Source organism: Mauremys reevesii, linkage group 1 (assembly GCF_016161935.1).
Source record: "Mauremys reevesii isolate NIE-2019 linkage group 1, ASM1616193v1, whole genome shotgun sequence".
In the NCBI taxonomy this organism is placed as follows: Eukaryota; Metazoa; Chordata; order Testudines; family Geoemydidae; genus Mauremys; species Mauremys reevesii.
This window is the reverse complement of record NC_052623.1, coordinates 68,368,278-68,395,894: the sequence shown is the minus strand read 5'-3', so window position 1 is coordinate 68,395,894 and position 27,617 is coordinate 68,368,278. Positions and strand designations below refer to the sequence as shown.

At 43.5% G+C, this 27,617-nt stretch overlaps 1 protein-coding gene and 1 long non-coding RNA gene across 2 annotated transcripts in view; one reads left to right on the top strand and one right to left on the bottom strand.

The window, feature by feature from the left end:
- The window catches only part of OLFM4 (olfactomedin 4), a 31,100-nt gene extending 4,785 nt beyond the window's left edge, over nt 1-26,315 (bottom strand). Inside the window, exons 1-5 of the mRNA XM_039520099.1 lie at nt 26,163-26,315; nt 23,999-24,076; nt 21,025-21,177; nt 9,113-9,325; nt 8,123-8,276 (exon numbers count right to left, since the gene is read on the bottom strand). Of these exons, the coding sequence (XP_039376033.1) occupies nt 8,123-8,276; nt 9,113-9,325; nt 21,025-21,177; nt 23,999-24,076; nt 26,163-26,249 (685 nt within the window). The 5' untranslated portion in view covers nt 26,250-26,315. The remainder of the gene's footprint in view (nt 1-8,122; nt 8,277-9,112; nt 9,326-21,024; nt 21,178-23,998; nt 24,077-26,162) is intronic.
- Nucleotides 1-27,092, top strand: part of LOC120395588 — a 73,819-nt gene extending 46,727 nt beyond the window's left edge. Inside the window, exons 2-3 of the long non-coding RNA XR_005592711.1 lie at nt 18,583-18,646; nt 26,694-27,092. This is a non-coding gene — a long non-coding RNA (uncharacterized LOC120395588). The remainder of the gene's footprint in view (nt 1-18,582; nt 18,647-26,693) is intronic.
- Nucleotides 27,093-27,617: the final 525 nt, after the last annotated feature.

Below are 27,617 nucleotides of genomic sequence, written 5' to 3'. Positions count from 1 at the left end.
GTCTGACTTTTTCAAGCCCTAAAAGATGTCACCATGTACATGTGCCAGGTTTCTTTTTCCTCTAAAAATATGGTCATCTGAGACACAGATGCTAAGTGACCTGCACAAGGTCACACAGCAAGTGAGTGGCAGTACCAAGACTAGAACAAACATTTCCTAAATGTCGGGTGCATTCACCACTAGACAATGCTCCCTCCCTCTTAGAGGTGAAGGAAATTTTACCTGCCAAGACCTGAGTTTCATGTTTCTATTAATTGATCAATTCATGGCAACAGCTGGTGACATAATAAACACCGAGATCAGTGCAGAGGTTGCACATGCTCTAGTGAGGGAGGGGTGTGTCTTTGACACAAGTCACTTACATTTTATCTTTTTAGTGAATATCATTTGATGGCTGTTTGCAAGCCTATATGAAAAGAGTTGCTGGCCTTAATCTATTCCTAATAGAGAAGTAGCCACAGCACAAATAACACCATCACCCCCTTATTAGCACCGAGAACAGAGATAACACAAAGACAGAACTATGCTCGCATACCTAAAGCTGGTCCCCCTTAAGGAGGGTTGAAGAGCACCCATGGAGCAGAATAGGGAAACGCATACTGCCACTGACAGGCCTAGACGAGCAGGTTCCTTTGGCCAGAAACATCTTCTGAACAGCCCACAAAATACAAAGCAATATGCAGAGTGGGGGAAACCCCTTACAGCCGGTCTGAACATGCGCTCTCTCTGGGAAATGATTGGAACACACCTGCCACTTGAAGAAAACTGGTGCTTGCAAATGCAAAACATTTCTTCTTCAGAAATAGAGGGATCAAAGTCCTCCCTGGCAGGGATGATTTATCGGCATCTAGAGAGAGGGATGCACTGCCCTAGAGGCAGGACAGTGTCTTTCTGGCCTTTCAGTCTAACTATTGGTAACGTCTGCAGAATCCAATATTACTGTGCATTTAACTGTAATTGTAACATTTGTGGCAGTCTATGAAATATGGTTTTGCAGTGAAACTCACCACGTCTCCCTTGCTTTTGTCTTTCCACCTTTCCTAAGCGCCACTGTCTCCTTTCTTCTGTTGTATAGCTTTTCCCAGCCTGACCCCTGGTGCCAAAGCAGGTGGGGATCAGGAATTCACTCACTGCCCTCACTGTAGGGGGTGATTTCATTTCTTCCTGGGGCTTCTGTGGAGCCCTGCTGATGGAAGCTGCAGAGCAGCTGTGCTGAATTGCTGCCTCCCCTGGCCACCTGGGTCATGCCCCTTCTTGGTCAGCACCAGCCATCTGTGAGGCTTGGTTGGCCAGAGCAGAGGTTACAGCCATTCTGTGCCACTGTAACTTCCCCCTGATCAATTTTCTGCTCTGAGGACACAGTGCTAGAAGATGGTGTAGCCCTGGGTTTTGCTCCCTTGTTGAAAAAACTACCAAATAATGCTCCAATTACAGCAAATCAGCATTCTAGGCTCAGATTCAGCAAAGCATTTAAACATGTGCTTAAGTACTTTACTGACTGGGAATGGACGGCTGAGACCTGAGACCTTATTTCCAGATATAGCACACAATGCAAGCACTGTATGGCCAGGCAGGCTGTAGCTCTGCAAATGGCAATTAGCATGGCTAATAACATTGCCTCAGTACTTGGCACACATACTGATGTTTGGAGGTGCTCATACCTCAGCTAATGCAGTGCAAGAAAGATAATGCAGATGACGATGCACAGTGGCTTGCAGCCTGCCAACTGCATAAATCAATTTGAGCCATTTGCCTTATATCTCTATTGTGTATCGCTACCTCCGGCATTATGGTTTGTTTTTAACAGTTGACATATTGAATCTATTACTGAACTTAACTCACAGCAATCTTATTTCAAAATTAAATGGTTATTAAGTGCTTCTATAAATCTGTGATTTGTTCCAAATAATATTGCTGGTACTGAGGTACGACTAAACTCATATATATGCAACCTCAAATAATTTTTCATGCCATTAAACTGAACCCAATCCAGCTTTATTTTAATAATTCATGCACTGTTTCATAAATAAAAAACAAACGTGTGTTCCGCAGAGAGACCTTTTCTTACAAAAGAAATAATAAATTATTATTTCTTCCCTTAAAGAGATCTCTCTGCTGAACACACGTTTGTTTCTTATTTATGAAACTGTGCATGAATTATTAAAATAAAGTTAGGAGCATGTTTAGTTTAATGACATGAGAAATTGTGTGAAGTTCCATACAGTGGATGTTTGATTTTGATTTTTGAAAACTTTCCCAGAACGAGTTTAAAAGAAAAACCTCTGTGGTAGTCAGGGTGGGTTATCTGTCTTCTGCACAGGTTCAGAGGAACTCATTGTTGTTTATTTAATCCTAACTTGCCTTCCTGTCTGGATCTTGTAGAAAAAGATACACAAAAGAAACAAAGTGTCATGTCATTTTGTAAATATTGGGTGGCACTTGAAATAAATCCATATGAATTATTCAGACTTTAGCATTTTTAACTCCTTTTTTACTGTGTTAGACCTCTGATCATTGAAGTCCCAGGGCTAAAGCCATGTCTTGTCTCTTTCAGAGGTGGGCTGCATGTTCAAGTGGGAGAATAAGGTCAAGGGAGCTAAGAAAACACATATGCTTTATTCCCTCACACAGGCTACCCAGACTTTAGGTCAGGATGCGCAGGGGGAAGTGGCGCTGCACGTCTGCTTGCTAACCCACTTCTGAGGGGCAGAGGAGTGAGCATGGAGAGGCAGGAAGCCATGGCTCCGTAGCCCCAGTGTGCCAGTCACCACAGCTAAGCTGGCAGGTTGGGGGTTGTGACAGCAGTGAATTGATATCCTTGTGCCCATAGTTCCCTCTAAGCTGCGCGGCCAGGTGGCTGCCCAGCACTCTATCAAGTGTTGTGCATTTCAGGTGCCCCCTCCCGCCACTGCCATGCTGCTCCTGCCCTCTGCCTGGGAGCCCCTGGCCAGCTGCTCCCGGGAGCCTCCTGATTGCTGTGCAGATCGGGAGAAGAGGAGGTTGAGTGATGTCAGCGTGCCCCCCTCCCCTGTCCCACCACCCCTGTATCCCATCTCTGCAGAGCAGGGGAGGGACACGACAGAGCTCAGAACTGGGATGGAGCTTGCTGGCGCCTCTTGCTGTGTCTGAACAAGCAGGGTTCAGACTGGTGAGTGCCAATCTACTTAAAGGGTGTGTGTGTGTGTGTGTGTGTGTGTGTGTGTGTGTGTGTGTGTGTGTGTCACATGCATGGTCTCACACACACACACACACACTCTGTCTTTCACACTCACCTCCCAACACATACTTGTGGTGGTGTTGTTGTTACTTCTTAATACTTCCTGCAATGCACATATAGTCTCTATAATTTTATTCTTTCAACATGCTGCTGTTTGAGTTTTTTGACTCGTCTGTGCATTTCATAATTTTTATTTCTCTTATGCTTAAATTTAATTCTTTGAGTAGTGAGTTCTGAAATGCCTAACCTGTCCTGGCTGGAGTAATTATCCCTATGGTAACTTTTTAAAAATATATATTATATCTAAGTATTTTGTTTCTACTAGTAGCACACATCCACACATTACCTCGATAATTTGGTGCACATAACAAAATTCATTCCACACATGGATGGAAAAAATTAGAGGAAACATTGCCTGTGCCCTGAAGAACAAGACAGAAAGGGAAAATGTGGCTCCTTGAACCACAATTTTTCCTGTGTTGCTCCTGGGGCAGCCCGGCAATGCACCACCTCTTCCAAAGGTGGAACACCATCCAACCCAGAAATAGTAAGCTCCCTGGGGAAAGGAGCATATTACATTTTGGTCCTACTCCTGTGATCTGGCCCATGTAGGCAGACCCTTATACTGACATTGATTGCCATTGATTTCAGGGGCACAGGGATCCACCCACGAAGATCAGATTGCTGAAGTGGGCCTGTGTTTGTACAAACACCAAGGAAATGTCCAACTCTAAATTAACATATCCGTAACTAAGGCATTAACATTTCAAGTGATAACTGGTACCACTACATTACCCCAAAAGACAACCAGACTATAGGCATTTATTTTCCTACATCTCAGCTTTACTTAGATGGTGGGGGGTTGCATGAAATCAGTGTGACCCTCATACCAAGATGCCTGAGCTTCCATGGAGGCTAATTCCATGTTCCCACCCTGGTAAGAGCTGTTTGCCAATAACTTGAAGTCTGATCTATTAGTCCATGAACACACAATGGGGAAAAAACCAGCTTTGCCTTTCCATTTGCCTGTTAGTGCCTCATTTGGCTCATGACTCTCTGCTGACTACCAGATAATTTTAGTCCAGTGTAACAAAGAGCCTGCTGCTGAGCCCTCGCTGAACTCGTCTCTTTACTCCTGCCCTGATGCAATCAGTTGAAATCAACACAAAAAAGAGACAGACATTCAGTTTGTCAAAGGGACGGGAAGAGGTTGGATAAGTTTCTGCTGATTTGAGGCAGTAAATAGTAACAGAGGTGCTGGAAACTGCTGCAGGCATGGGAAAAGTAATGAGTTTTTATTATCAACACATTTACTGAATCTCATCTCGGACTGGGCCATGCACTAGAAAACTGCAGGCAGGGAGCAGGCCAGATGGAGAACAGTACTTTCTTTCTGATAGGTTGCTTGAGAATAGGCCTGCTTTCGCTACACAGCGTGTCAGTGAGCAGCACCTTGGGATGCAGCTTATGAGAGGCTGTATTCCAAAGTACTACAAGAGCAAGTAACTTTAATTAAACCCTCCTTAGACAAGTTAGGGATTTTTCAGGCTCTCCCAAGTCCACTTTACCCAACCAAAATGCGAAGTAGGGGAGGGGGGGAACAGATCTGAAAACAGGACAAAGGGTCAGTGTAATATAAATATTATAAATATAGTATGAGCCAAAAGCAGAGGAAGTGGTTTGACAGGAATCAAGGTTGTGGAGGAAATGTATGGAAATCTGCGTGTAACTGCTTAAAGGCGTGCTAGGGAGTTTTGACAGTCTAGTGTGTGCAACTATTCACATCCTCCAAAGGGACCCATCCAGGAAATCCAACAAGCTCACTTATTCTCCCCCTGTTCCCAAACAGCAACTTCTCCCTCCCACTTTCTCTCTGTTAAGGAAATGGACTATACTGTGTGCAATCAGTGTAGAAAGTTTTGAACAATATGACATGAAATGAAAGATTGCCCCCACTGCAAAGAGAGTGCAATTCATCTGTTCCCCTTCCTTCCTTCCCTCCACCCCATGCACACAAAGTCAGGCTAAGCAGGCTTTGTGTGGTCAATTATACAGCAGGTTAGGGATCTGAATCTTTGTCTCTATCTAGGTATTTACACAGTAGTAGCTAAGCAGCTCCACTTCCTAACAGACAGGAAAATCCCCAGGCTCTCCACAGTTGCTATTCCAGTCTTGGGCTGGAGTAGGAACCATGGCACTGATATACTCCCTGTCAGCATGGTTTGTCATTGGATCTCCCCCTAATGGCACACCCAGAAATCACAATACCACCCTGCTCCCAAACTCCCACCAAACCTTGTTTTGACCTATTTGAAAATGGTGGCAACTTACCTCTACCATGCACAAGACATACAGAGTCCCTCTCTATGGCCTCTCCACAGCTTCACACACCCCTCAGATAAAAGAACCACTGAGGTTTCATTGCAGTAGGGGCCTTCTGAAGGCTCTGTGCCAATGGGGGAATTGCACCCAGAAACCCTCCAAAAAGTAATCGGCTAGGTCCTCAACTGGTATAAACTGTCATAGTCCAACCAAAATCAATGGAGCTATGGCAACTTATGCCAGTGAGGATCTGGCCTTCCATGTCATTCCTGGTGCTGAGAAAGATGCTGTGCCCTGCAGGCATGCCACATTCAAGTCAACCAGAAAGAGGTCCACTAACCCTGAAATGAGCCCCTCCTCCTCTTACATATACCTGCTGAACACAGCACTATGGTTAAAGGTTTTAGCACTTTTTAACTGTAAGCAAGACTTGTTCTCAGGCTTGAGAAGAAAGAGGCAGCCTCTCTCTACACGCCATCACTCTCAATAAATCAATGAAATGCCCTTCAAATGCTTTTTAAACCCTACACTTTCCACTGAACAATTGGTAAGCCTTTCCTAAGGATTAGCAAAGGACTTTAGAGTGTATTTCCCTCCCCCACCCCCGCATCATCTGACCCAACAGAGAAAGTGCTGTTCATTTTTCCTATCAGAGACAAACTGCACTGGCTGCCTGCAGTGCTGGCAAGCCCTGAAGAGGCCACAGAGGGAAAACTTTTACTTCTACCAGTTCCTCTCTCTTGCTAATGGGAAGCTTGAAATAACTGACCTGAAGGTGGTAGGAGGCAAGTGCCGGTAGGTAATATATGTGCACTATCTGTACAGTGGAAAGTGCTCTGCTTTGTTCAAAGGTTTCTTCAAACTCTTTGTTATTAGTCTGGTTCACCTCTGATTTGCTAGCCAAATTGTTAGGTATAGGTGAAAAAGCAGTCTTCTTCCCCAACTGTATTATGGACATTTTAATACCTTCTGCTTTAGAATAATTTAGCAAAAAGAAGTCATAAAAATGCATACAAGGGAGTAACACTGCTTGAAAAATCCTCTTGCTTACTCATTAGTGACTGGGAAGCTTTCCCTTAAGGAAAGCTATCAATTGCTACAGAATTTAAACTTTCTTTAAAAAAATAAATAAATAAAAGAGTGAAATCCTGGCTCCATTGAAGACAATGGCAAAACTCCCACTGAGTTCAATGGGACTAGGATTTCACCCTAAGATTCTAGCCTTTATGGCTTAGAATGAATTTCTGCATATTAATGAAAAATATAAACTATGCAATTTTGTCTTCTTGAATCTGCATACAAACAGCTCCAGTGCATCAACTGCTTCTCAAATTTCCCAAGCAGCAGTAGAGTGACATTGACAAGACACAAATCACTTTAACAGAAGTTAATCATGATCAGAGTTAGTCAGAAAAAACATCTCTCTCAAAACTGGGTGACTGAGCAACAAAATGGCAGATGAAATTCAATGTTGATAAATACAAAGTAATGCACATTGGAAAACATAAATCCAACTATATGTATAAAATGATAGGGTCTAAATTAGCTGTTACCAATCAAGAAAGAGATCTTAGAGTCATTATGGATAGTTCTCTGAAAATATCCACTCAATGTGCAGTGGCAATCAAAAAAGTGAACAGAATGCTGGGAATCATTAAGAAAGCGATAGATAATAAGACAGAAAATATCATATTGTCTCTATATAAATCCATGGTACGTCCACATCTTGAATACTGCATACAGATGTGATTGCCCCATCTCAAAGGAGATAGATTGGAATTGGAAAAGGTTCAGAAAAGGGCAACAAAAATTATTAGGGGTGTGGAGCGTCTGCCATATGGGAGAAATTAATAAGAGACTCGGACTTTTCAGCTTTGAAAAAAGACGACTAAATGGGGATATGATAGAGGTCTATAAAAGCATTACTGGTGTGGAGAAAGTAAATAAGGAAGTGTTTTTTACTCCTCATAACACAAGAACTAGGGATCACCAAATGGAATTAATAAGCAGCAGGTTAAAAACAAACAAAAGGAAGTCTTTCTTCACACAACACACAGTCAACCTGTGGAACTCTTTGCCAGAGGATGTTGTAAAGGCCAAGACTATAACAGGGTTCAAAAAAGAACTAGATAAATTCATGAAGGATAAGTCCATCAATGGCTATTAGCCAAGATGGGCAGGGATGGAGAGATCACTTGATGATTACCTGTTCTGTTCATTCCCTCTGGGCCACCTGGCACTGGCCACTGTTGGAAGACAGGATACTGGGCTAGATGAACCTTTGGTCTGACTCAATATGACCGTTCTTATATTATACCACAAAAAGAGAGTTTGGAAGAAGCACAAAACATTACTTTTCATACTTTTGTATTGTTTTCCAACTTTTTCCACTTGAAAAACAGTATAAGAGTACGTGAAAGTGTTTGTTTCCTGCTCTCATCTTTCATACCAGCCTGTTGCTGAAAGGTTAATACATGTCTGGCAAATTTTCCAGGACCTGTGCTTTATTGTCATTTCATTTAACTCAGTCGTCTTCCTACTTCTACCATCCCTTCTCATGTGATTTATACACGGAATGCTTACCTGGTGGGAAATAGGAGGGTGGAGTGGTTTGATTTCTATCCTTTTCACATTCCTTCAATCGATTCTGCAGTGTCACAATTTCTCGACGGATTGCAAGGATATTGTTTTTGTCCAATGATTCCAGATTATTTACCATGAGAGTCAGATTCCTAATCTGGAGAAATAAAAATTCAGCATGACTTTAAATTACAGTCAACTTTATTTCACAAACATTTTAGGCTGGATTTATCATTTCACAAAAGGTGCTGCAGAACAAGTTTTAGGAAATGTTCCCAAGAATATATTTTAGCATAACCATCAGGTCTCATGCGGTTGTGTGTAACTACAATAAAATGTTTGTGATTTTAGCATTCATATACCGTAATGCTAAAGATCACCCTAAAATGTCCAATAAGGCTTACTCGGTTATTTACTGTTACCTATAAATGATTTCAGCCTTGCAGACGTGTCTTGAAATTTTACCTGCCCAGATAAATAATCTACGCACACACTCGTTTAATGTTGAAGAAGACAGTGAAGAAACTAATGATATTTTATTTCCCATCGAAAGCAATTATTCACTCCAGGTGAATGAATGATCATTTTGAAAATCTGATTTATTGAATATTGGGAAGGTCTGAGTCTTTTCCAGTTCTTGATTTTATATTAATCGAGTCACTGCCCTAATAAGTTAAGGTTTTAATTATATTTGTTAGAACACAGAAGCTTTCAAGCATAGGTGCCCATGAATTAATATTTATTATAATAATTTAGACAGTATATTTATTTAATATAGCAACATTCAAGAACTTTAGCTTTCAGTCACACAAATGATAAAAATTGTCATTTTTTGCCAGATATGAAGAAACATGTTAAGGCCAAGATTTGTTTTAATTTACACTGATTTAAATCCAGAGTAACTCCACTGACAATAGTAGGGACATTCCAAATTTCACTGGTGTAATAGAGAACTGAATGTTTCTGAATGGCAGAATAACCCTCATACTCTACCTCCACGTATAGTTGTTCAACAATCACATTGCTTCCAACAAGTGTGGATTTCAGCTGAGTGACCAGTCTCTCCATTTCATTGATTTCCAGTTTCAGTAACTGAAAGTCCAACTCAGTGTAAGAAACACTGGTCGACTCCATATGTTCCACCTTGATGGTTAGGTTTCGGATTTTCTGTTCATACATTTCAATTGCTTTGGTATATTGGCTAACCTAAAAAAAAAAAAGCACATTTTCAAGTTCAGTTTAGCATATATCACAGGCATGTTTGACATCTTTATTACATGCATTTATATATAAATTTGACAAATTCTGCCTTCATTTACACCTATGCATTACTAAGGGCAGAATTTCATTCATAATCTTCATTTTTTTATTCCTCACTATAACAAGGGCAACCACGTTGTGAGCAACCCCTTATGGCCAGAGGTCACCCTTCAGCACCTGCCTGTTTCCCCCTCAACGGCCCCTTATGCAGACTCCACACTCTTTTTCTGGGGTCAAAATACCCCTTGTTGGGACCTAGGTTTATTCACAAAAGAAACTCAAAATAAAACTCAGAGTCCCAAATTTAAGTCCAACAAGCAACCATTTCTCTTCCTGCTCCCAAGCCATCCTGCTTGGAGAACTTTGGCTGTCTTTCCCCTGCTCTCTCAGGGTCTCCCGTGCCTTAGCAGGCTACTGCCAGCACTTCCTAGCTGGAATCTTGGGCTACAGCTATACTGCCCTGCAGTATAGTGCTGCTCTGTAACTCCCCCGGGTGGATGCCAGGAGTGTGAATGAAAAGGTTCCTTCTTCCCATTAATGTAGTCCTGTTTGAAGAGGATTACATGAAGGCAAACTAGGTACCTTGTGGGTTGCACCCGCAGCATCCACATGAGTGACTTACAGTGCAGCATTGGTGCACATTCCTATTCATACCCCTGTTGTCCAAACTGCTGGACAGTGTAGATTGGGGTGCCCAACCTGTGGGCTGTACACAGCCCACCAGAGTATTTCATAAGGCCTGCGGCCAGCTTCAACACAATATACCAGGGATCAGCAACATTTGGCCGTTTTGTTTACCTGCCGCGTCCTCAGATTTGGACGATTGCAGCTCCCAGTGGGCATGGTTTGCTGCTCCAGGCCAATGGGGGTGGTGGGAAGCGGCAGCCAGTACATCCCTCAGCCCGCGTCGCTTCCCGCCGGCCCCATTGGCCTGGAGCGGCGAACCGCGGCCAGTGCTAGCTGCAATCAGCCAAACCTGCAGATGCAGCAGGTAAACAAACTTTTTACCTATATAAATATACCTAGAATAAAATATGTAGAATCTGTTTGGCCCACATAAGGTTTATGTGGTACTCCTGTGTAATAAGGTTGGGCACCACTGGTGTAGATAAACCATAGTCACAAATCCCAGGACTCTGCTGGAGCCTCCTCACTCCCAGCAGTCTTTGCTCTCCCTGAGTTCAGCTTCCAGCTACTTTTTATAGGGGAATCACCTGATCCCTGTTAGGTGTGCCTCTTTCAGTAATCAGGGTTGGCTGCCCCAGCAATACCAGGTTTACAATGGTGCCAAGGTGCTGGGCCCACACTCAGAAGGGGCCCCGGCCCGGCCTGCTCCATTTGCACTGAGCCCTGAGGCCCCTCCAGCACGCTGGCTCCTCTCTGCCGCCTGCCCCCCCTCCCCACCTTCTCTCCACCCCCTGGCCAGACCCCTGTGCAGCTCTGGCTTTGGCCACTCTCGGCCAGTGTAGGGGGGAAGGGGCAATGTGGGGGGCTTGGCTGGGCCCCTCCTGGCAAGAGGGTCCTGAAAGGCTGCCCAGGGCAGGGGCAGGCCCTCGCCGGGGTGTTCACACTGCTCCCAAGGAGCCAGAGCAATTTCCCGTCCCGGGAACTGGACCAGCCCCGGCCACACTGCCGGCTCAGCCCAGCCGACACAGTCACCTCCCAGCAGCAATGAGTTCAGCCAGGGGGTGGGGTGTGAGGGGAGTGTGTATCTGGGGGGCCAGTGGGGGGTGCTGGGCTGTGAGGGGCAGGGGTGCTGGGCAGTGGGGGAGGTTTATGTGTTTTGGGGTGCTAGGGAGTGGTGGTTCTGTGTGGGTGCTGGACAGTTGTAGTCGGGCTGTAGGGCGGTGCTCGGCAGTTATGATGGGGCTAGGGTGACCAGATGTCCCATTTTTAAAGGGACAGTCACATGGTTTGGGACTTTTTCTTATATAGCCGCCTATTATCCCCCACCCCCCATCCCGTTTTTTCATAGTTGCTATCTGGTAACCCTAGGTGGGGCTGTGGGTGCGGGTGCACTGGGCAGAGTGATGATGCGCAGGGCACTGTGCATTTGTGGTGGGGGATACATGGAGGGGCACCACAAATGGGCATAGCAGGTCCAGGGGATGCTGGGCATAGGGAGCAGGGGGGTGTTTGGGCAGGGAACCATGGGGCCTGGCCCAGGCCCGCCCCCAAGAGGAAGCAGGGCCACCCGGGGGGGGGGGGGCGCAAGTGGGGAAATTTTCTCCGGGCCCCACAGGGGCCCCGCGAGCCCTGGCCTGGCAGTGGTCTGGGTCTTCGGCCGGCATTTCAGCGGCGGAGGGCCCTTCAGTGCTGCCAAAGACGCGGAGTGACTGAAGGCCCCCCGCCACCAAAATGCTGCTGAAGACCTGGACCACCGCCGGGTGAGTACAAGCGCCGCAGCTCACCCACTTTGCCCCAGGCCCCCTGAATCCTCTGGGCGGCCCTGAGAGGAAGAGGCATGCCGGCAGCACAGGGCCGGGTGGGCCATGGTATATCTGGCAACTGCCAGTTTGTAAACAGTGCCGTCACTCTGGGCTGGGCGGAGTGGGGCCACCCCCGCCATGCCCCATTGCCCCTAGCCAGCCCCTCGCTGTGGAGACTGACTTCCCCACGCCATGCTCCACTATCCCCAGGGGGTCCCACAAATATGTTTGGCACCAGGCCCACACAAGGTTAATCCGGTCCTGAGCCCCAGGCCCTCCAGCCTGCACAGGGCAAGCCACCCGCTTACACGCACTAATGTTCCCTCTAGGAGTTAACTTTATCCAGGATTATATAGAATTTCTGGGGCCAGATTCTACCAGGGAATCTGCAGTGATTATTTCAGATAAGCGATGTACATGACGAATTTGGGGGTATGTCTACACAGCCCACGGCTGCGAGTCTCTGAGCCCGTTGACAAATGCGGGCTTTCACTATCGTGCTAAAAATAGCAGTGCTAAAAATAGCCCCCTCCCTAGACCTCAGAGCCTATACTCCAGCCTGAGCTGCAACACCTACACGGCTATTTTTAGCACGGAGTGCAAGCCCGAGTCTGTTGACCTGGGCTCAGAGACTCACTGCTGCGGCCTGTCACTTGCTGTATAGAGTTACTCTCTGGGGCTGAAAAAGATAACGAAAGAGCCCCCAATTTCTCCAAGATGACTTTCTGTTGACTTCAGTGAGCACTGGTCAGGCCACCACTCTGCAAATAGTATCTAATCTTTTCTGCATTAGAACTAACTGAGTCCCCTGAAGAAGGGGATATTTTAGCACAGTGCACTATTACAAATCCGATCCATCCATCCTGAAACTGATTTAAATGAAGGCCAGTTGAGGTGAAATAGTTATTTGAGCCTTTAGGTAGAATAAGTGTTGCGCAGCAGCCTCTTCAGATGTGGAACCACTAAACAGATGGCTGGATAAATATACTTTTGCACATGTATCTACTAATGTAAAGGTCATGGTGCAAACACTGTGAAGAAGAATGTCAAGAACATTATATGAATTTGGAGCATTCTCTGAAAAATTTAAGTTCCATACAAATGGAACATCTTGGGAAAGATATAATCTTCTTCCCACATAACTTAAAACTGTACCCATTTTTCCTTAATGGCATTCCAAAAGGTAAGAAGTATCTCTCATCAGGAATAAATAGAATTATATTATTGTGTCAAATTAGCAACTCTGAAGTTATGGACTAGATGGAATTTCCATTATAACTCCCAATTTTCAGGAGCTTATCACTTCCCTAAATATTACCTTCTGGACTGAAATTGCTCATGCATATTCTCAGACTTAAAATGAATTTGTTGGATTAAAAATCAATTTGGCAACTTTTGCATTATCTTAACATGAATTAAGAGTGTTTTGCACCAGTCACAATTTTTTTCAGATCTATTTTAATCAAGAGGACAGCTCTGAAATTGACTTTTAAAAATTTGATATGGGTACAGTTTTTCATTAAAACTAGAGCTTTGCTGTTCTACTGTCCTGGTGATATTGCCTACAGATTCCTGACCAGGGATTTGTAACAACCAGAAAAGAGACTTCCCCCTAATAATTCTTTCCAAGATATACACTGAACCTCAGTACATGCTGGGGCAGGTCTTTGGGAGTTTAGTAAATGGTACATCAATACTCGTGCAGGGCAAATACGATCAATTAAACAAATAATAATGTGTCTGACTACTGAATCTCAATTATTTAGCTTAAGGAGGCAAACCAAAGATGAGAGGATCCTCTTTTCAGAGTTACAATTTTTCATGCAACTGTGACTAAACTACTTTTTGAGTCTGAGGCAAGCCATTTAACATAAACTCATAGAAATGTAGGATTGGAAGGGACCTCAGAACCCTGCACTGAGGCGGGACTAAGTATTATCTACACCAGGGGTCGGCAACCTCTGGCACGTAGCTCTCCAGGGTAAGCACCCTGGCGGGCCGGGCCAGTTTGTTTATCTGCCGCATCAGCAGGTTCGGCCGACCGCAGCTCCCACTGGCCGCGGTTTGCTGTCCCAGGCCAATGGGGGCGGCGGGAAGCCACGGCCAGTACGTCCATCAGCCCGCGGCGCTTCCCGCCACCCTCATTGGCCTGGGATGGTGAACCGCGGCAAGTGGGAGCCCCAGTCGACTGAACCTGCTGACGCAGCAGATAAACAAACTGGCCCAACCCACCAAGGTGCTTACCCTGGCGAGCCGCATGCCAGAGGTTGCCGACCCCTGATCTAGACCATCCCTGGAAGGTGTTTGTCTAATCTGTTCTTAAAAACCTACAGTGACGGAGATTCCACAACCTCCCTAGGCAATTTATTCCAGTGCTTAACTACCTTTATAGTTAGGAAGTTTTTCCTAAAGTGTAACCTAAATCTCCCTTGCTGTGACTTAATCCCATTACTTCTTGCCCTGTCCTCAGTGGTTAAGGAGAACAATTTTTCACCCTCTTCTTTATAACAACCTTTTAGGTTCCTGAAAACTGTTTTCACCTCCCCCCTCAGTCTACTCCTCTCCTGACTAAACAAACCCAATCTTTTCAATCTTTCCTCGTAGGTCATGTTTTCTAGACCTTTAATCATTTTTGTTACTCTCCTCTGGACTTCCTCCAATTTGTCCACATCTTTTCAGAGTGTGGTGCCCAGAACTGGACACCATACTTCAGCTGAGGCTTTATCAGTGCTGAGTGGAATGGAAGAATTACTTCTCGTGTCTTGCTTACAACACTCCTGCTAATACATCCCAGCATGATGTTCAGGTTTTTTGCAACAATATTACATGGTTCACTCATATTTCATTTGTGATGCCACATAACCCCTAGATCCTTTTCTGCAGTATGTTCCTACACAATCATGTCCGTTTTGTATTTGTGCAATTGATTATTCCTTCCTAAAGATAGTACTTTGCATATGTCTTTACTGAATTTCATCCTGTTTATTTCAGACCATTTCTCCAGTTTGTCAAGACCATTTTGAATTCTAATCCTGTCCTCCAAAGCACTTGCAATCCCTTCCAGCTTGGTATTGTCAACAAATTTTATAAGTGTACTCTCTATGCCATTATCCAAACAATTTATGAAGATATTGAATAAAACCAGACCCAGGACAGATTCCTGCAGGACCCCATTCAATATGCCCTTCCAGCTCAAATGTGAACTATTGAAAAATACTCTCTGTATACGCTTTTCCAACCAGTTGTGCACCCACCTTATAGCAGGACCACCCAGAGGGGGGAGCAAGTGGGGCAATTTGCCCCAGGCCCTGCAGGGGCCCCCACGAGAATATAGTATTCTATAGTAATGCAACTTTTTTTATGGAAGGGGCCCCCAAAATTGCTCTGCTCCAGGCCCCCTGAATCCTCTGGACAGCCTTGCCTTATAGTAGGTTCATCTAGGCTATATATCTCTAGTTTTCTTATGAGAAGGTCATGTGAGACAGTATCAAAAGCCTTACTAAAATCAAGATATATCACATCTGCTGTGTCCACACTATCCACAAGGGTTGTTACCTTGTCAAAGAAGGATATTAGGTTGATGTAATTTTTTCTTCACAAATTCAGATTGACTGCTACTTATCACCTTATTTTTTCTAGGTGCTTGCAAATTGTTAAATTATTTGCTCCTTTATCTTTCCAGGTACCAAAGTTAAGCTGACTGGTCTACAATTCCCTGGGTTGTCCTTATTCCCCTTTTTATAGATAGGTACTATATTTGCCCTTTTCCAGGCCACTGGGATCTCTCCCATCTTCCCTGAGTTCTCAGAGATAATTGCTAATGGCTCAGCAATATCTTCAGCCAGTTCCTTAAGTATTCTATGATGTATTTCATCAGGCCCTGCCATCTTGAAGACATTTAACTTGTTCTTTCCTTATTTTAGCCTCAGATCCTACCCCATTTACGCAGATGTTCACTATGTTATCCAATCACTGCTAATTTTTTTGGTGAAAATATAAACAAAAAAAGGCAGTTAACACTTCAGACATTACTGTGTTTTCTGTTATTGTCTTTCCCTCGTCATTGAGTAATGGGCCTCGCCTGTCCTTGGTCATCTTCTTGCTTCTCATATATTTGTAAAATATTTTCTTGTTACTCTTTATGTCTCTAGCTAGATTAATCTTGGTGGGGGGAGGTGGGCATTGGCCTTTCTAATTTTGTCCCTTCATGCTTCTGTTGGGTTTTTTTAATATTCATCCTCTGTAATTTCACCAAGTTTCCACTTTTGTATGACTCTTTTTTGAGTTTCAGGTCTTAGAATATCTCCTGGTTACACCAACTGAGTCACTGATTTACACCAACTGAGGATCTGGCTCTCATAGTTTTAGTCCTGTATAAATTCAGGCTAAGGAATAATAAAATGTATTGTACTTGGCAATCAAAACAAATAGTGTCTGTTTAAATTTATCTCCATCTATGAAGCTAACTGACTGGACATTCACCATAGGTATGTTTAAATTTCCCTACCTCCACCCTAACATGGACCAGTCCATAGAGGAAGATCCATGTTGTTTGAAGAGAGGATTTAGATGGATTCTGACTACCTTGCTACTCACAAAAATCCAATGAGAGCTGGGAGATTTCACCAGTAACCTCTGGGGGGAAGATGTTTAAAAGTTGGTGTCTAAACTGTGCCTATAAAATTTGCACATGAACCTGCCGCATGCACAAAAATACATTTGCATTTGCAAACTGGTGAGCACAAAGTAGGCAACCATGTGGAGAAAACGCGTACTGATATGTACAATTACCTATACCACAGGCACAAACGTTCAGAAATGTGAGTATCTATCCTGATGCTCATAATATTAAAATACTTTAAGAAAACAAATGCTTTAAAAGAAAAGCTAGTTGCCAAAAATATGTCAAATCTGCAATCCGTTGAAGTCAGTGGACTACCTGCATAAGTAAGGGCTACTCTCATAAGTAAGAGCTTCAGGCCTGAGCCCAGGAGTTTTGGTTTTCTCAGATGTATTGATCTGTTTTCTTCAATTTGGCCAAAATGCAGAGGGCCAGCACAAGGCAGAGCACTACATAAGCCCTATTTGGAGTGTGTTACACAGCTCAGTCTTCCTTCTACCTCAGACTGTTTTTTCCCAGTTGGCCAGCCAGGCCATCTAGGAGAATGCCTCCCATGATGGCTGCTCTAATGCTTGGCAGTTAGACCCATTTTGCCTTAATAGCTTGTGACTGTATCTACCTGTGGAGGATTGTGTTGAAACCATCTGCTCCCCTCTAACAGGCCAACACACCATCTCAGAAATCTAGTACATAAACCACATTTTTGGGTACAGATCAGTATTCACCATGCATCTCACATTCATCACAGAATTTTGCAGTGGGGTTTGAGCAGTGCATATGCCTTGTGGTGGACCTCTGCAGGAGGTGAATTTCACCCTTAAAGAAATATAAAATTCATCTATTTTAGGCGTGCATAAGAATAATTCCTATCTAGTTTTTCCTGCTTTGCAAGCATTGTCACACTAAGGGCCTGAAAAGGGCAGGGAGAAAATCTGTAATGTTCATTTATTGTGTCAGTTACCCGAAACTGGTATTTATCAACACAGGTTTCTCAGCATGCAAGCAGACACTCCTCCAGCACACAGGTGGAGGAATGAGGAAGCAGAAGGAAGGCATAAAATTAAAAAGGATGGAGAGGGAGGGAAAGGGGCATAGAAATGACATGAGCAAGCAATTCACGTGCAAGTGCATTGGCCACAGGCAAGTCTGACCTCCATGATCACATGGTGAGCATGCCACCCGCATGGCATATAACCCAGCCTGAGATCAAGAGGAATATTTCCAACAGAATAATCTGTCTTGAACATAGTTTTCGTCTCCGTTAGGCAGGTGTGTTTGCACTTCCTGTTTTTATTGCCCAAGCATGTTCTGGGCATTGTGGTCAAAGCACTGAAAGGTACATTCTCCCAGGGGGTTAAAATTGCTATTCTTCCCTTTTAATGAGGTGCACAAAGAGAGCCATACTCCTCTTCACTGTTGCGAACAAAGCTGATTCCTGCATTAGTCTAACAGGTTAATTTTTTCATCATGATAATTATTACAGATGAAAAAATTAGTCCAACATTTTCAGGCTACAGTTTTTTACTGATTTGGGATATCAGTATCTCTTTGTGAAATTCACTGCCTGCTGATTTTATAAAAGGGCCTCTCTTGGTTGTTGAATTACCAGCCTACAATCAGACGAAAGCTTAGAGATTCAATCAAGTTGTATATCTAGGACTTCTAATACATGTATAGCACCTCTTAAGGGGCTGGATCCTGCAAGTCTTACTCAGGAAAATCTCCCATTAGCTTCAAATGGAGTTTTGACTAAGCAAGTAAGGAAAGATTGAACCCAACCACAATGGGATGGTGAAATGTAGTTATGGCATTTGGGTCACATCCTCAGCTGGTGTAAATTAGCAAGTTGTAAACTAACTTCCATGGTGCTACATCTATTTAAATTAGTTGAGGATCTGTTTGTTACTCTTTGTAAAGTGGTTCTCAGATTCAAAATTAAAATTGAAGTGTTTATGATTTGCCTAGTTTCAAATTTCACAGTAATTCAATAGATGCTCCCACTCCATAATGTGTAAAGACGAGTCTGGGCTGCAAAATTGGATGTGGATCTGAACATCCCCATAATTTGGGGGTGCTTGGAACCCAGAATTTTGGTTCAGATCCCTCTATCGCTAGGATGATCTTTTGGTTTTATTGTTTCATTTTGTCCATAGGTATTTTCAGGAAACAAGCAGTACATTGGATTCCACACTGAGGGGTATCTTTACAACTAGAAAGGTAAGAAACTCATTTCAAAGAGAGCCTGAGAAATATGTTTACATGAGACAAGTACAGATATGCACATAGATTCAAGCATCTTCTGCCCCTCTCCAGACATTTCAATTTTACTTGAACTCAGAGAGGAACAGGTCAATGCCTGGTATCTTTTTAGTTCTATAGTCAAACAACATAACTAACTATGAAATTGTAACACCCCCGTAGTTAAACAAAAATACAGTTTGTTTGTTTTCATTTCTGACCTGATGTCTCTTTGCCTGGGATCACATTGTAGGATTTGTCACACCATATCTAAGTGGATGCATTGTAACATTTTTTGGCTGGTCAGACTCAACATGATAAAGTGCAGTGAAACTTGGATTAGGTCAAGATTTTTTTTGGTATCTACCACTGGGGTTGAAAAGTGAGGGCCAACTCCTGAATGGGTATACACTGCCAGAGCTCCATTGACTTCAAGAAAATGACATCAGCTGAGGATCTGGTCACTAGAGTCCAGCCATTTTTTTCATAGAGCAGGGGATCGGCAACCTCTGGCATGCGGCTCGCCAGGGCCAATTTGTTTACCTGCCGCATCGGCAGGTTCGACCGACTGCGGCTCCCACTAGCCACAGTTCGCCGTCCCAGGCCAATGGGGGTGGCGGGAAGCAGCACGGGCAAGGGATGTGCTGGCTGCAGCTTCCCGCCACCCTCATTGGCCTGGGATGGCGAACCGCGGCCAGTGAGAGCCGTGATCGGCCAAACCTGCCGACGCGGCAGGTAAACAAACTGTCCCGGCCCACCAGGGTGCTTACCCTGGCGAGCCACGTGCCAGAAGTTGCCGACCCCAGTAACAGAGAATGGCTACAGGGTTTCAAAAAAATCAGTCAATTCTTGCCATCCGTACTTGGTCCTTACTCAGGCAAAACTCCCAATGCAGAGTTTCACTTCAATAGGAGATTGGCTTCAGGTGGGTCTTATTTCAGTCCTCTCTGATTTGGGAGGGTCTTGCAGAATTAGTCCAAGTTTCAGGATGGGAATTATAGACCTGATCCTGTCCTATTGCAAGCAATTGAAATTTTGCCACTGACCACACTTTGGAGCACTTTGGAGCCCTTAAATACCTAGTGTTTTCATGGATCATTAATGTCAAGTTCCATATTCCTCCTAAAGTGATCAGGTAGCTCTTGTGCCGAGAGGCACTGAGATCTGTCAAATTGCCCTTCATACCTTCACTGACAACTGAATGTATGTCATCGTTAGCGCTAGTTATTTCAAAGCAAATTATTTTAACTGAGAAGACCTTCTATAGGATTATGCCCCCCCATTGTTGTGTTTTTATGCATAACTTCTTATCTATTCTTGATTATACTAGAAGAGATTTATGAATATTTATGGTTAGAATTTATAATTCACTGCTGTGCCTTTTCTACTGATTAATTCAAGGACACTTCATTTCTTAAGATGTCTGGCTCCTGGAGAAGTCAAACGCTTTCTCACGGACACCTAATTTAAACCCTGAATATTCATCTACCAACAAAAATCAAATGTAGATTCTCCTTCTCTCAGGAAACCATGGTAGTCCCCTAGTTTTGTCTGCTTTTTGCAAGAAAAATGATCTCTGAATCCTTGTAACAAACAAGCAAAGTAGTGTAAGGGTAAGGAGTTTGTCTTTAACTAGAATGCATAATTCAGCAGTCATTGCTAGAGCATCAGATGTTGACAGAGAAAATAACTGATTTTTTTTCAACTATTATGGGAATGAAGGAGGTCGGGGGTGGATTTTTGCCGATGCTTCAACCTGGGCTGAACTGACATTTGCTCTCTTTTCCCTCATTCCCTCCCATAAGCTGGTTACATACAAGTAATAACACAGGAGGGAGCAGGAATCATGGCTTCCTCTGTGACTGTATATAGCAATTAGAAGCCAACAAGACTGTTCCATGGTTCATAAAAAGTAGCATAGCTCTCTATCCATCCCTCCAAGTACACCATGTGCCTATAGGCAGAGCCATCCCTTGGGTAGGGTGAATTGGGGCGACCGCTCCGGGCCCCATGCTTTGGGAAGCCCTGCGGGCTGGTGCAATTGGCCGGCACAGTTGGTCCCAGAAGAGACGGATCCATCACTTCCACCCCAAGCCCCGAACCTCCCTAGGGACTGCCTATAGGCCCAGGAATGAGGCCTGAGGATACTTGAAACTCATGTTATTATAAGGCCCTGCGTGCATGCTACAATATTGAACATTTTATGTTTAATCACCCTTTTCCTTGCAATTTTTACATGCCCCTCACTGCAGTTGCTTGGAAGGCAGGCCCTGCAAAGTTCTGACTGCTGGACTGTTTCACATTCACTAAAAATAGGACTGGTAGATTTTTTAAAAAGAAAAACCAAAAATCCTTACTTTAGTAAGTTCTATTTCAAATTTCTCAGAAAGCACTCGGGCTGTGATTTCCAGCATCTCGACCTTCTGCACAGGAAACGCGGTGTCTGGCAGGTACACTGAGCATTGGCATACTCCATTTTCATTCAAAGAGCCGGTTACATTGGCAAATGGCTGTAAGAACAAGTTTGTTTCAGAAAGCAAATAAAAAATTGTCAATATGCTACTAGGAAACAACAGTAAAGGACTGACAACAGTCCCCAAGCAGGAAAAAGTTGAGCGTAATAATTAATACTAATACTGACCCTGAAAGCATTTATTAAGTATTATTATTATTACAACTTTCTTCCAATAAACTCAAAGTATTTTCCTATATTGATTCATTAAGCTTCACCACACCTCTATAGAGGTAGTTAAATTCTATTATAACCATTTTAACACTGGCAAAACTGAGGTACAGGAAAGTTATGTGATTTTTCTAAGATAAGACAGTGAGTCAATGGCAGAGCAGGAAATAATCATAGTAATCTTATAGGGAGTCTTTCCATTGCTTTTAATGGTCTTTGTATCAGGTCCAGTTAGTGCTTTTAGTCCATTAATTTCAGAGCACTTTACAAAGTTTTGTTTGGATTTTATTGATGGAAGAATCCACAGAAATTGATTTATTTTCATGGAAAATTTTGATTTTGACTAAACCCTATTTTCCCCACTGGGAATATGTTTCATTTGATATTTTTCAGCTAGCCCGGGTAAACAGGTTGCATACTCAACCACATGCACATGAGAGCTGGTATGCCTGCTACTGCAAGGTATTGAGTGGAGTAATGGACACTTATCACTGCTCCATCAGTGCACAGAGGCATAAACAAGTTTTTTAATTGCGGTAGTTACAGTTAAAAAATAATAAAATATTGGCTGTTGAATATCACTTTTATGAGTAGTTTTGTATGATGACTAAATATGTCCACTTCCAATAAAGTGAGATAAACAGGCTTATGTTCCACATTCAGTGTTTCCTTTATTGATTAACACAATCCCTAAATTTGGGCTCCTAAATCCCTTTTTAAAATGAAATTGAGACACCTAAATTGGTTAGGCATTGCAACAGTGAGTGCAGCAATGCTTAAATACTTTTTAAAAATCTGGGCCTAGGTCACTATTAAAAATGGGCCTTGGGCTCCTAAGTCCCTTAGGTGCTTTTGGAATTGCCACCCTCAGACTCCTCACATTACTGGATTTGCATTCTGCTCAGCAGGAATGGTGAAAAAAGGAGCAGAGAGAAAACATCCAATGAACAGACAAATATGGTTATTGTACTTACCTTTCATAAGGTCCCCATCTGTGCTAGCCTATGGGGAGGGGGCATTATTTTATCCCTGATACAGATTGCAAACTGTCCTTTATCTACGTTTATTTAATAAATTCAATAACTCTTTTAAATGTGGATTTAAACTATCAAAAACCCACCAAACTTCAATGGATGGATTCATCTACTTATTAAAAAAATATTATTTATATTATAGGAATGTCTAGTTACCCCCTCTGAGGTTCGGCCTCATTATGCTACAAGATGTACATATACATAGTAAGAGACAGCCCCTGCCTTAAAGAAGTTAAAGTCTAAATATACAAGATAGATAACGGGAGGAAGAAATATTGTTATCCCTGTTTTACCAATGAGGAGCTCCATTGAAGGCAATGGGAATTTTGCCATTGACTTCAACCGGAGTCAGCATTTGACCCAGAAAGTTTAAGTAACTTGGCCAAGATCACACATGAAATTTGTGGCAGGGGCAAGAATTCTATCTTTTATGGCACCCATTGCCCTACTATCTAAGCACCTCAGAATCTTTAATGTATTTGTCTTACAACACCTCTGTTAATAGGGAAGTGCTATTATCCCCATTGTATAGATTGGGAACTGAGGCACAGAGAAGTTAATGACTTGCCCAAGATCACAGAAGAAGTCTGTGGCAGAGCAGCAATCTGAATCCAGCTATCCAAAGCCCCAGGCCAATGCCCCAACCACTGGACCATCCCAAATTCCCTGAGTCCTGGACTAGTGCCTTAACCATAAGACTATCCTTCCTCCAAAAAAATAAATGGTATCAATAGGTTGAGTCATTCAACTCCTGTAAGAACTAAGAATTAAAGGCTGATGATGTTTAGCAGGAATTTAGAGGGGCAGGTTTCAGTAGAACTATTCAGCATGAACAATGGTTGCAGATTAAGACCTTTTCACATTAACATCACATCAAGTTCATAGCTTCCTCAAACTTAATATAATGTTGACAGAATTGTTTCATTTCTTCCATTGGCATTATTGTATGCTGGGTTCATGATATTGATGAAACCATAAGCAGTATTAATTGTTTATTAATTATTGTTAATGATAACAATTAATAATGATCTTCCTGGATCCCTGACCCCTTTGATCACAGTGCAATGTCAATAGAATTATTAACTTTGGTCATAACATCTTTCCAAGTCCTATATAAAATTATGCTGAAGCTCAGCTCTTTTTGGTTGGTTGGTCTGTCTATTTTTAAAAGCTAAATAGGTTTCATTTAGTATTTAACAGAGAGCAAACTGTCCTAGCCTGCAGCCAGGACTTGACTGCAAAAGTTCTGTTTGTAAAATTAAATCATGTATTACATAAATGTATCTGAGTCTAAAAGAAATATTATTCAGCCTGATCCAAATATTTGTAGCTTAATAAAGTAAATGAGAGCTGCTGGGTGCTGAGCATTTCTGAAAACCAGGCCATTTATTTGGGCAACTTTATATGGATTTAGGAGCCTAAATTTATTAAATTAATTTTGAAAATCCTGGACTCAGCAATTTGGCATAGAACACAGAGACCTGTGACAACCAGGATTAGACCTCTAAACCACCTGATTGCCAGTCCTGCACATAATATACTAGACCACGCATCTCTTTCATCTTAATGATGATGTTTACTATAACTTTCCAAGAACAGTGAACAATGGTATACCTCTGGCATGAACTGAGGTTTGCTGAGTGTGGCCTGAGGTTCTGTCAGATATTCCACCAGGGTAGGAAGAGGCGTAGTCTGGAAAGGAAACAGAAACACCTGTTACAATGCAATACATGTCCCATCCCTATTTAAATCATGACCCCCTCTCCCGACAGACAATCAGCATTCCAGATTCCTCAGTATTCTGAAACAGTTTGATTTTGTTAAGGGAGCCACCTCCAGCAGCTCTAAGGTTGATTGGGATTTCTGACTGACTGCTGAGACAGTTAATGTTTCTTCTGGTACAACTCTGTTTCATGGAGTCCTTCCTTTGAAAAAAGCTTCCTGTGATCAATGAAAGGCCACAAATGCTCAAATGCTCTGTCCAAAACAATGTGCATTATTTATGCTAAAGTAATATATACCCTCTCACTGCCATCTTATGGAATAAGGTTTCAGGTCCTACCCCTCCATAACACTGGCAAGATTAGATGTCACTCTTCAATCTTAACATGCATCCCTGGAAGTCTACAGTAATCAAGGCCCTGTGTACTGCACAAAACACTATACCGCAGGGACGCAGCCCACCAATGTACGCAGCTGAGCTCCACCGAATGGGAACCGTGGCAGTCTCCAATGCTTGCAAAACCATTTGATAAACTGTGCATCAAATGATGTGATTAAACGAGGGGAGTGTGGGGCAGGAAGGAGGCACAAGGAGGCAGCTGCTAGGCAGCCATACAAGAGCAATGTGCCATTCATGCAGGAGCTCTGCGTGGCAGGTGTCATCCCTGGCTGCACAACTTCAAAGCCACGCTGAAGCAAAACTCCATTCTGACAGAGCTCTGGAGCCCCAGTTTTAGCCAGCTTCCCCTGAAGGCCTCCCATTACTTCATCCTCGAACCTGTTCAGCTCCTCATGCTGCTGCATTCCCGTCACCTGCTCCCTCACTCCCCCAGCCAGTCAGACAGTCCCACTCCTAAGGAGCCCCTAAAACAGCCATCTGGACAGCTGAGGAACTGGAAGATGGCAGGAAAAGGGCCACTTGTTTAAATTGATTCAGAGAAAACAGGGTTTTTTTGTGTCAGCTTGTCAAAAAGATAACGTACGCAGCCATTTGTCTGGCCCCCTGATAGAATTGTACAGGGGGGGCTGATAGTGATTAACAGCAGAGTTACAAGGAGCATCATAAATTTTACAAATGTCTGCACAAATTATGGTTTACCCAAGAGTGAGCATAACGAGGAGAAATTTCCGACATACTAAATTCCCCCGTCCTCAGCTTATCATTATATATTTACACTTCAGCCTTGATTCTTACTGCCAGGAATTGCCACTGTTTAATCATGCTGCAGTGAAAAACATTCCCTCCCCTTAGATGCTGAGTTCACTACCTGAGTCCACAACACTTTCAAGGCCTACTAGACCAAGAGACTTCATTAATAGCAGGGGCGGCTCTAGAAAGTAGGCTGCCCCAAGCAGCGCGGAGCGCTGCGCCGCCCTTCCCCGGTCCCGCGGCGGGTCCTCTCTTCCCGCGGCTCCGGTTGAGCTCCTGCCGGCATGCCTGCGGCAGATCCACCGGAGCCCGGGACGAGCGGACCTGCCGCAGTCATGCCTGCGGGAGCTCAACCGGAGCCAAATGCCGCCCCCCCGGGAAACGGCCGCCCCACGCGCCTGCTTGGCGCGCTGGGGTCTAGAGCCGCCCCTGATTAATAGTATCACCTAGAACTCATATAGTGCATTATATTTTCAAATTGCTGGGTAAATGAACCTAAGACACTGAGATCTAGATCCAGATCTTCAATACTCCAAAAGGCTGTGGGGTGTTTGCATCTGTGGTTTTGGATTGAGCTCGTCTCAGGTACAAACCATAGTTACTTAATTACAACCTGCATTTTGCATTTAAACTCTATTCCAATTCTCAATGGGAGTTGCATTCACCTAACTGAAGGCAGAATTTTAGCTTTTTAAAACAGTGTAATTTGTTTTCAGATTTATAATTAAATCCCAGCACATTCGTTAAAGGTGATATCTTACACTTGCTACCTGCAGAGAGCCCACAGAACGAGTGGAGATCTGAAAACTTGTCTCAAATAATTTTAAAAGATTTTCCTAGCAACATGAATAGTGAGAGGAAAAAAGAATACATTAGAGCCTGTGAAAATCATAATACACATCTTACCACATCCTGGAGCGTGGTAGTGGCTGCATTCAGTGTAATGGCATTTTGTAGAAAGGCCAGCAGCACAGCCAAGTTTGCACACTTCATCTTCTCAGCAAACAGGTATGATGGAGAAAGGACAACGGGAGCCCTTTTATAGTGTGCTCTGGGAATTCCCCCAGTAGGAGTTTGGTGCTTTGAAAGAGGAACATGTGTAATATTTATTGACACGTCTCATAAAGGTGAGTGAATCACAGCCCAGAAAGTGACTGAACAGCTATTATACAAACATAACAACTTTTTTATTGCCTGCTGTCAAAAATTAACTACCGTGCCCTTTTGTAACACAAAGCCCTTCCTCATTCCCAATATATAATCTTGTTCTCTGAGAGCCACAAAGAAATAAGTACATAATGGACAGATCAATTAATTTGATAGGACTGCAATAATTAAAATGCATTCTTGGTTGGGGGTTTTTTTTGGTGGTGGGGGGAGAATAGCTGCTTCCTTTTACTGGACTTTTATCCATATTTTTATTGTAAATCCTTTCAGGAGCACGTAGACAACCTGGGCCACATCATCTTCCTAACCTTGCTTCTAAACTCAGATGGGGTGAAAGCAGCTCAAGGTAGGTCATTTCACATACAATGTCAAAGGAGCATCCCTCCCTTCCTCTAAGCCTCTGGATGCCTTTTAACATGATCATAATGCACATAGGGCTCCACAAATTTGGGCTAAAGACCAACCATTGCATGGGAGAGGGGGCCGAGCTGAAGAACAGCCACAACAGACCTGCAAGATAATGCTAAGACAGTCAACGTTAATGCCCATCCTACAGCTTTGGTACCATGGCTCCTGATGCAGGGGAGATCAGGGAACAACACACTGTGGAACAGCCCTTTGCATGGGAGCACGAAGATCTGCATGGTTTGCCAGCAGATTTAAAGATATTCAGGCAATTGATGAGCTGGTCTCATAGCATTTAGGCACTTCCACTTCCAGTGCTCACTGGAGCCAAGTATAGAGGCAAGCAAGAATGAAAATGGCTATCCAGGCATTTCTAAACTGGCATGAAGGCAAGGTGTGAGTTTGGGTGGAAGTTCAGGTCAGTTCCCCTACCTTTAATTAGTGTCTGCAGTTGTATTTTTAAATAATACATACTTATTGTGGAGAATGCAGCTTGGGTTCTGTTTTCTGAGTACTGCTCCTTTAAGTGTAAGAAAATGAGGGAGGGGGAGGATTCTGAGACTTTATGCAGAGGGTACGCAACAACTGAGTGCTGCAGAGCTGTGTTCGCAGGCTGAAGGAAGCACCATGACAGCTGTAGGCTCTTTGGGGATTTCCCTTACACAGGATAAATCCCATCTGGCCAGTTCTGTCAAGTTTCTCACCTGTTTGTGCTGGTGTAGCAGTGCAAAGGGGCCCCATATCGGAACATAATATTCTACCCCACCTATTTCCTGCCTTACAAAACAA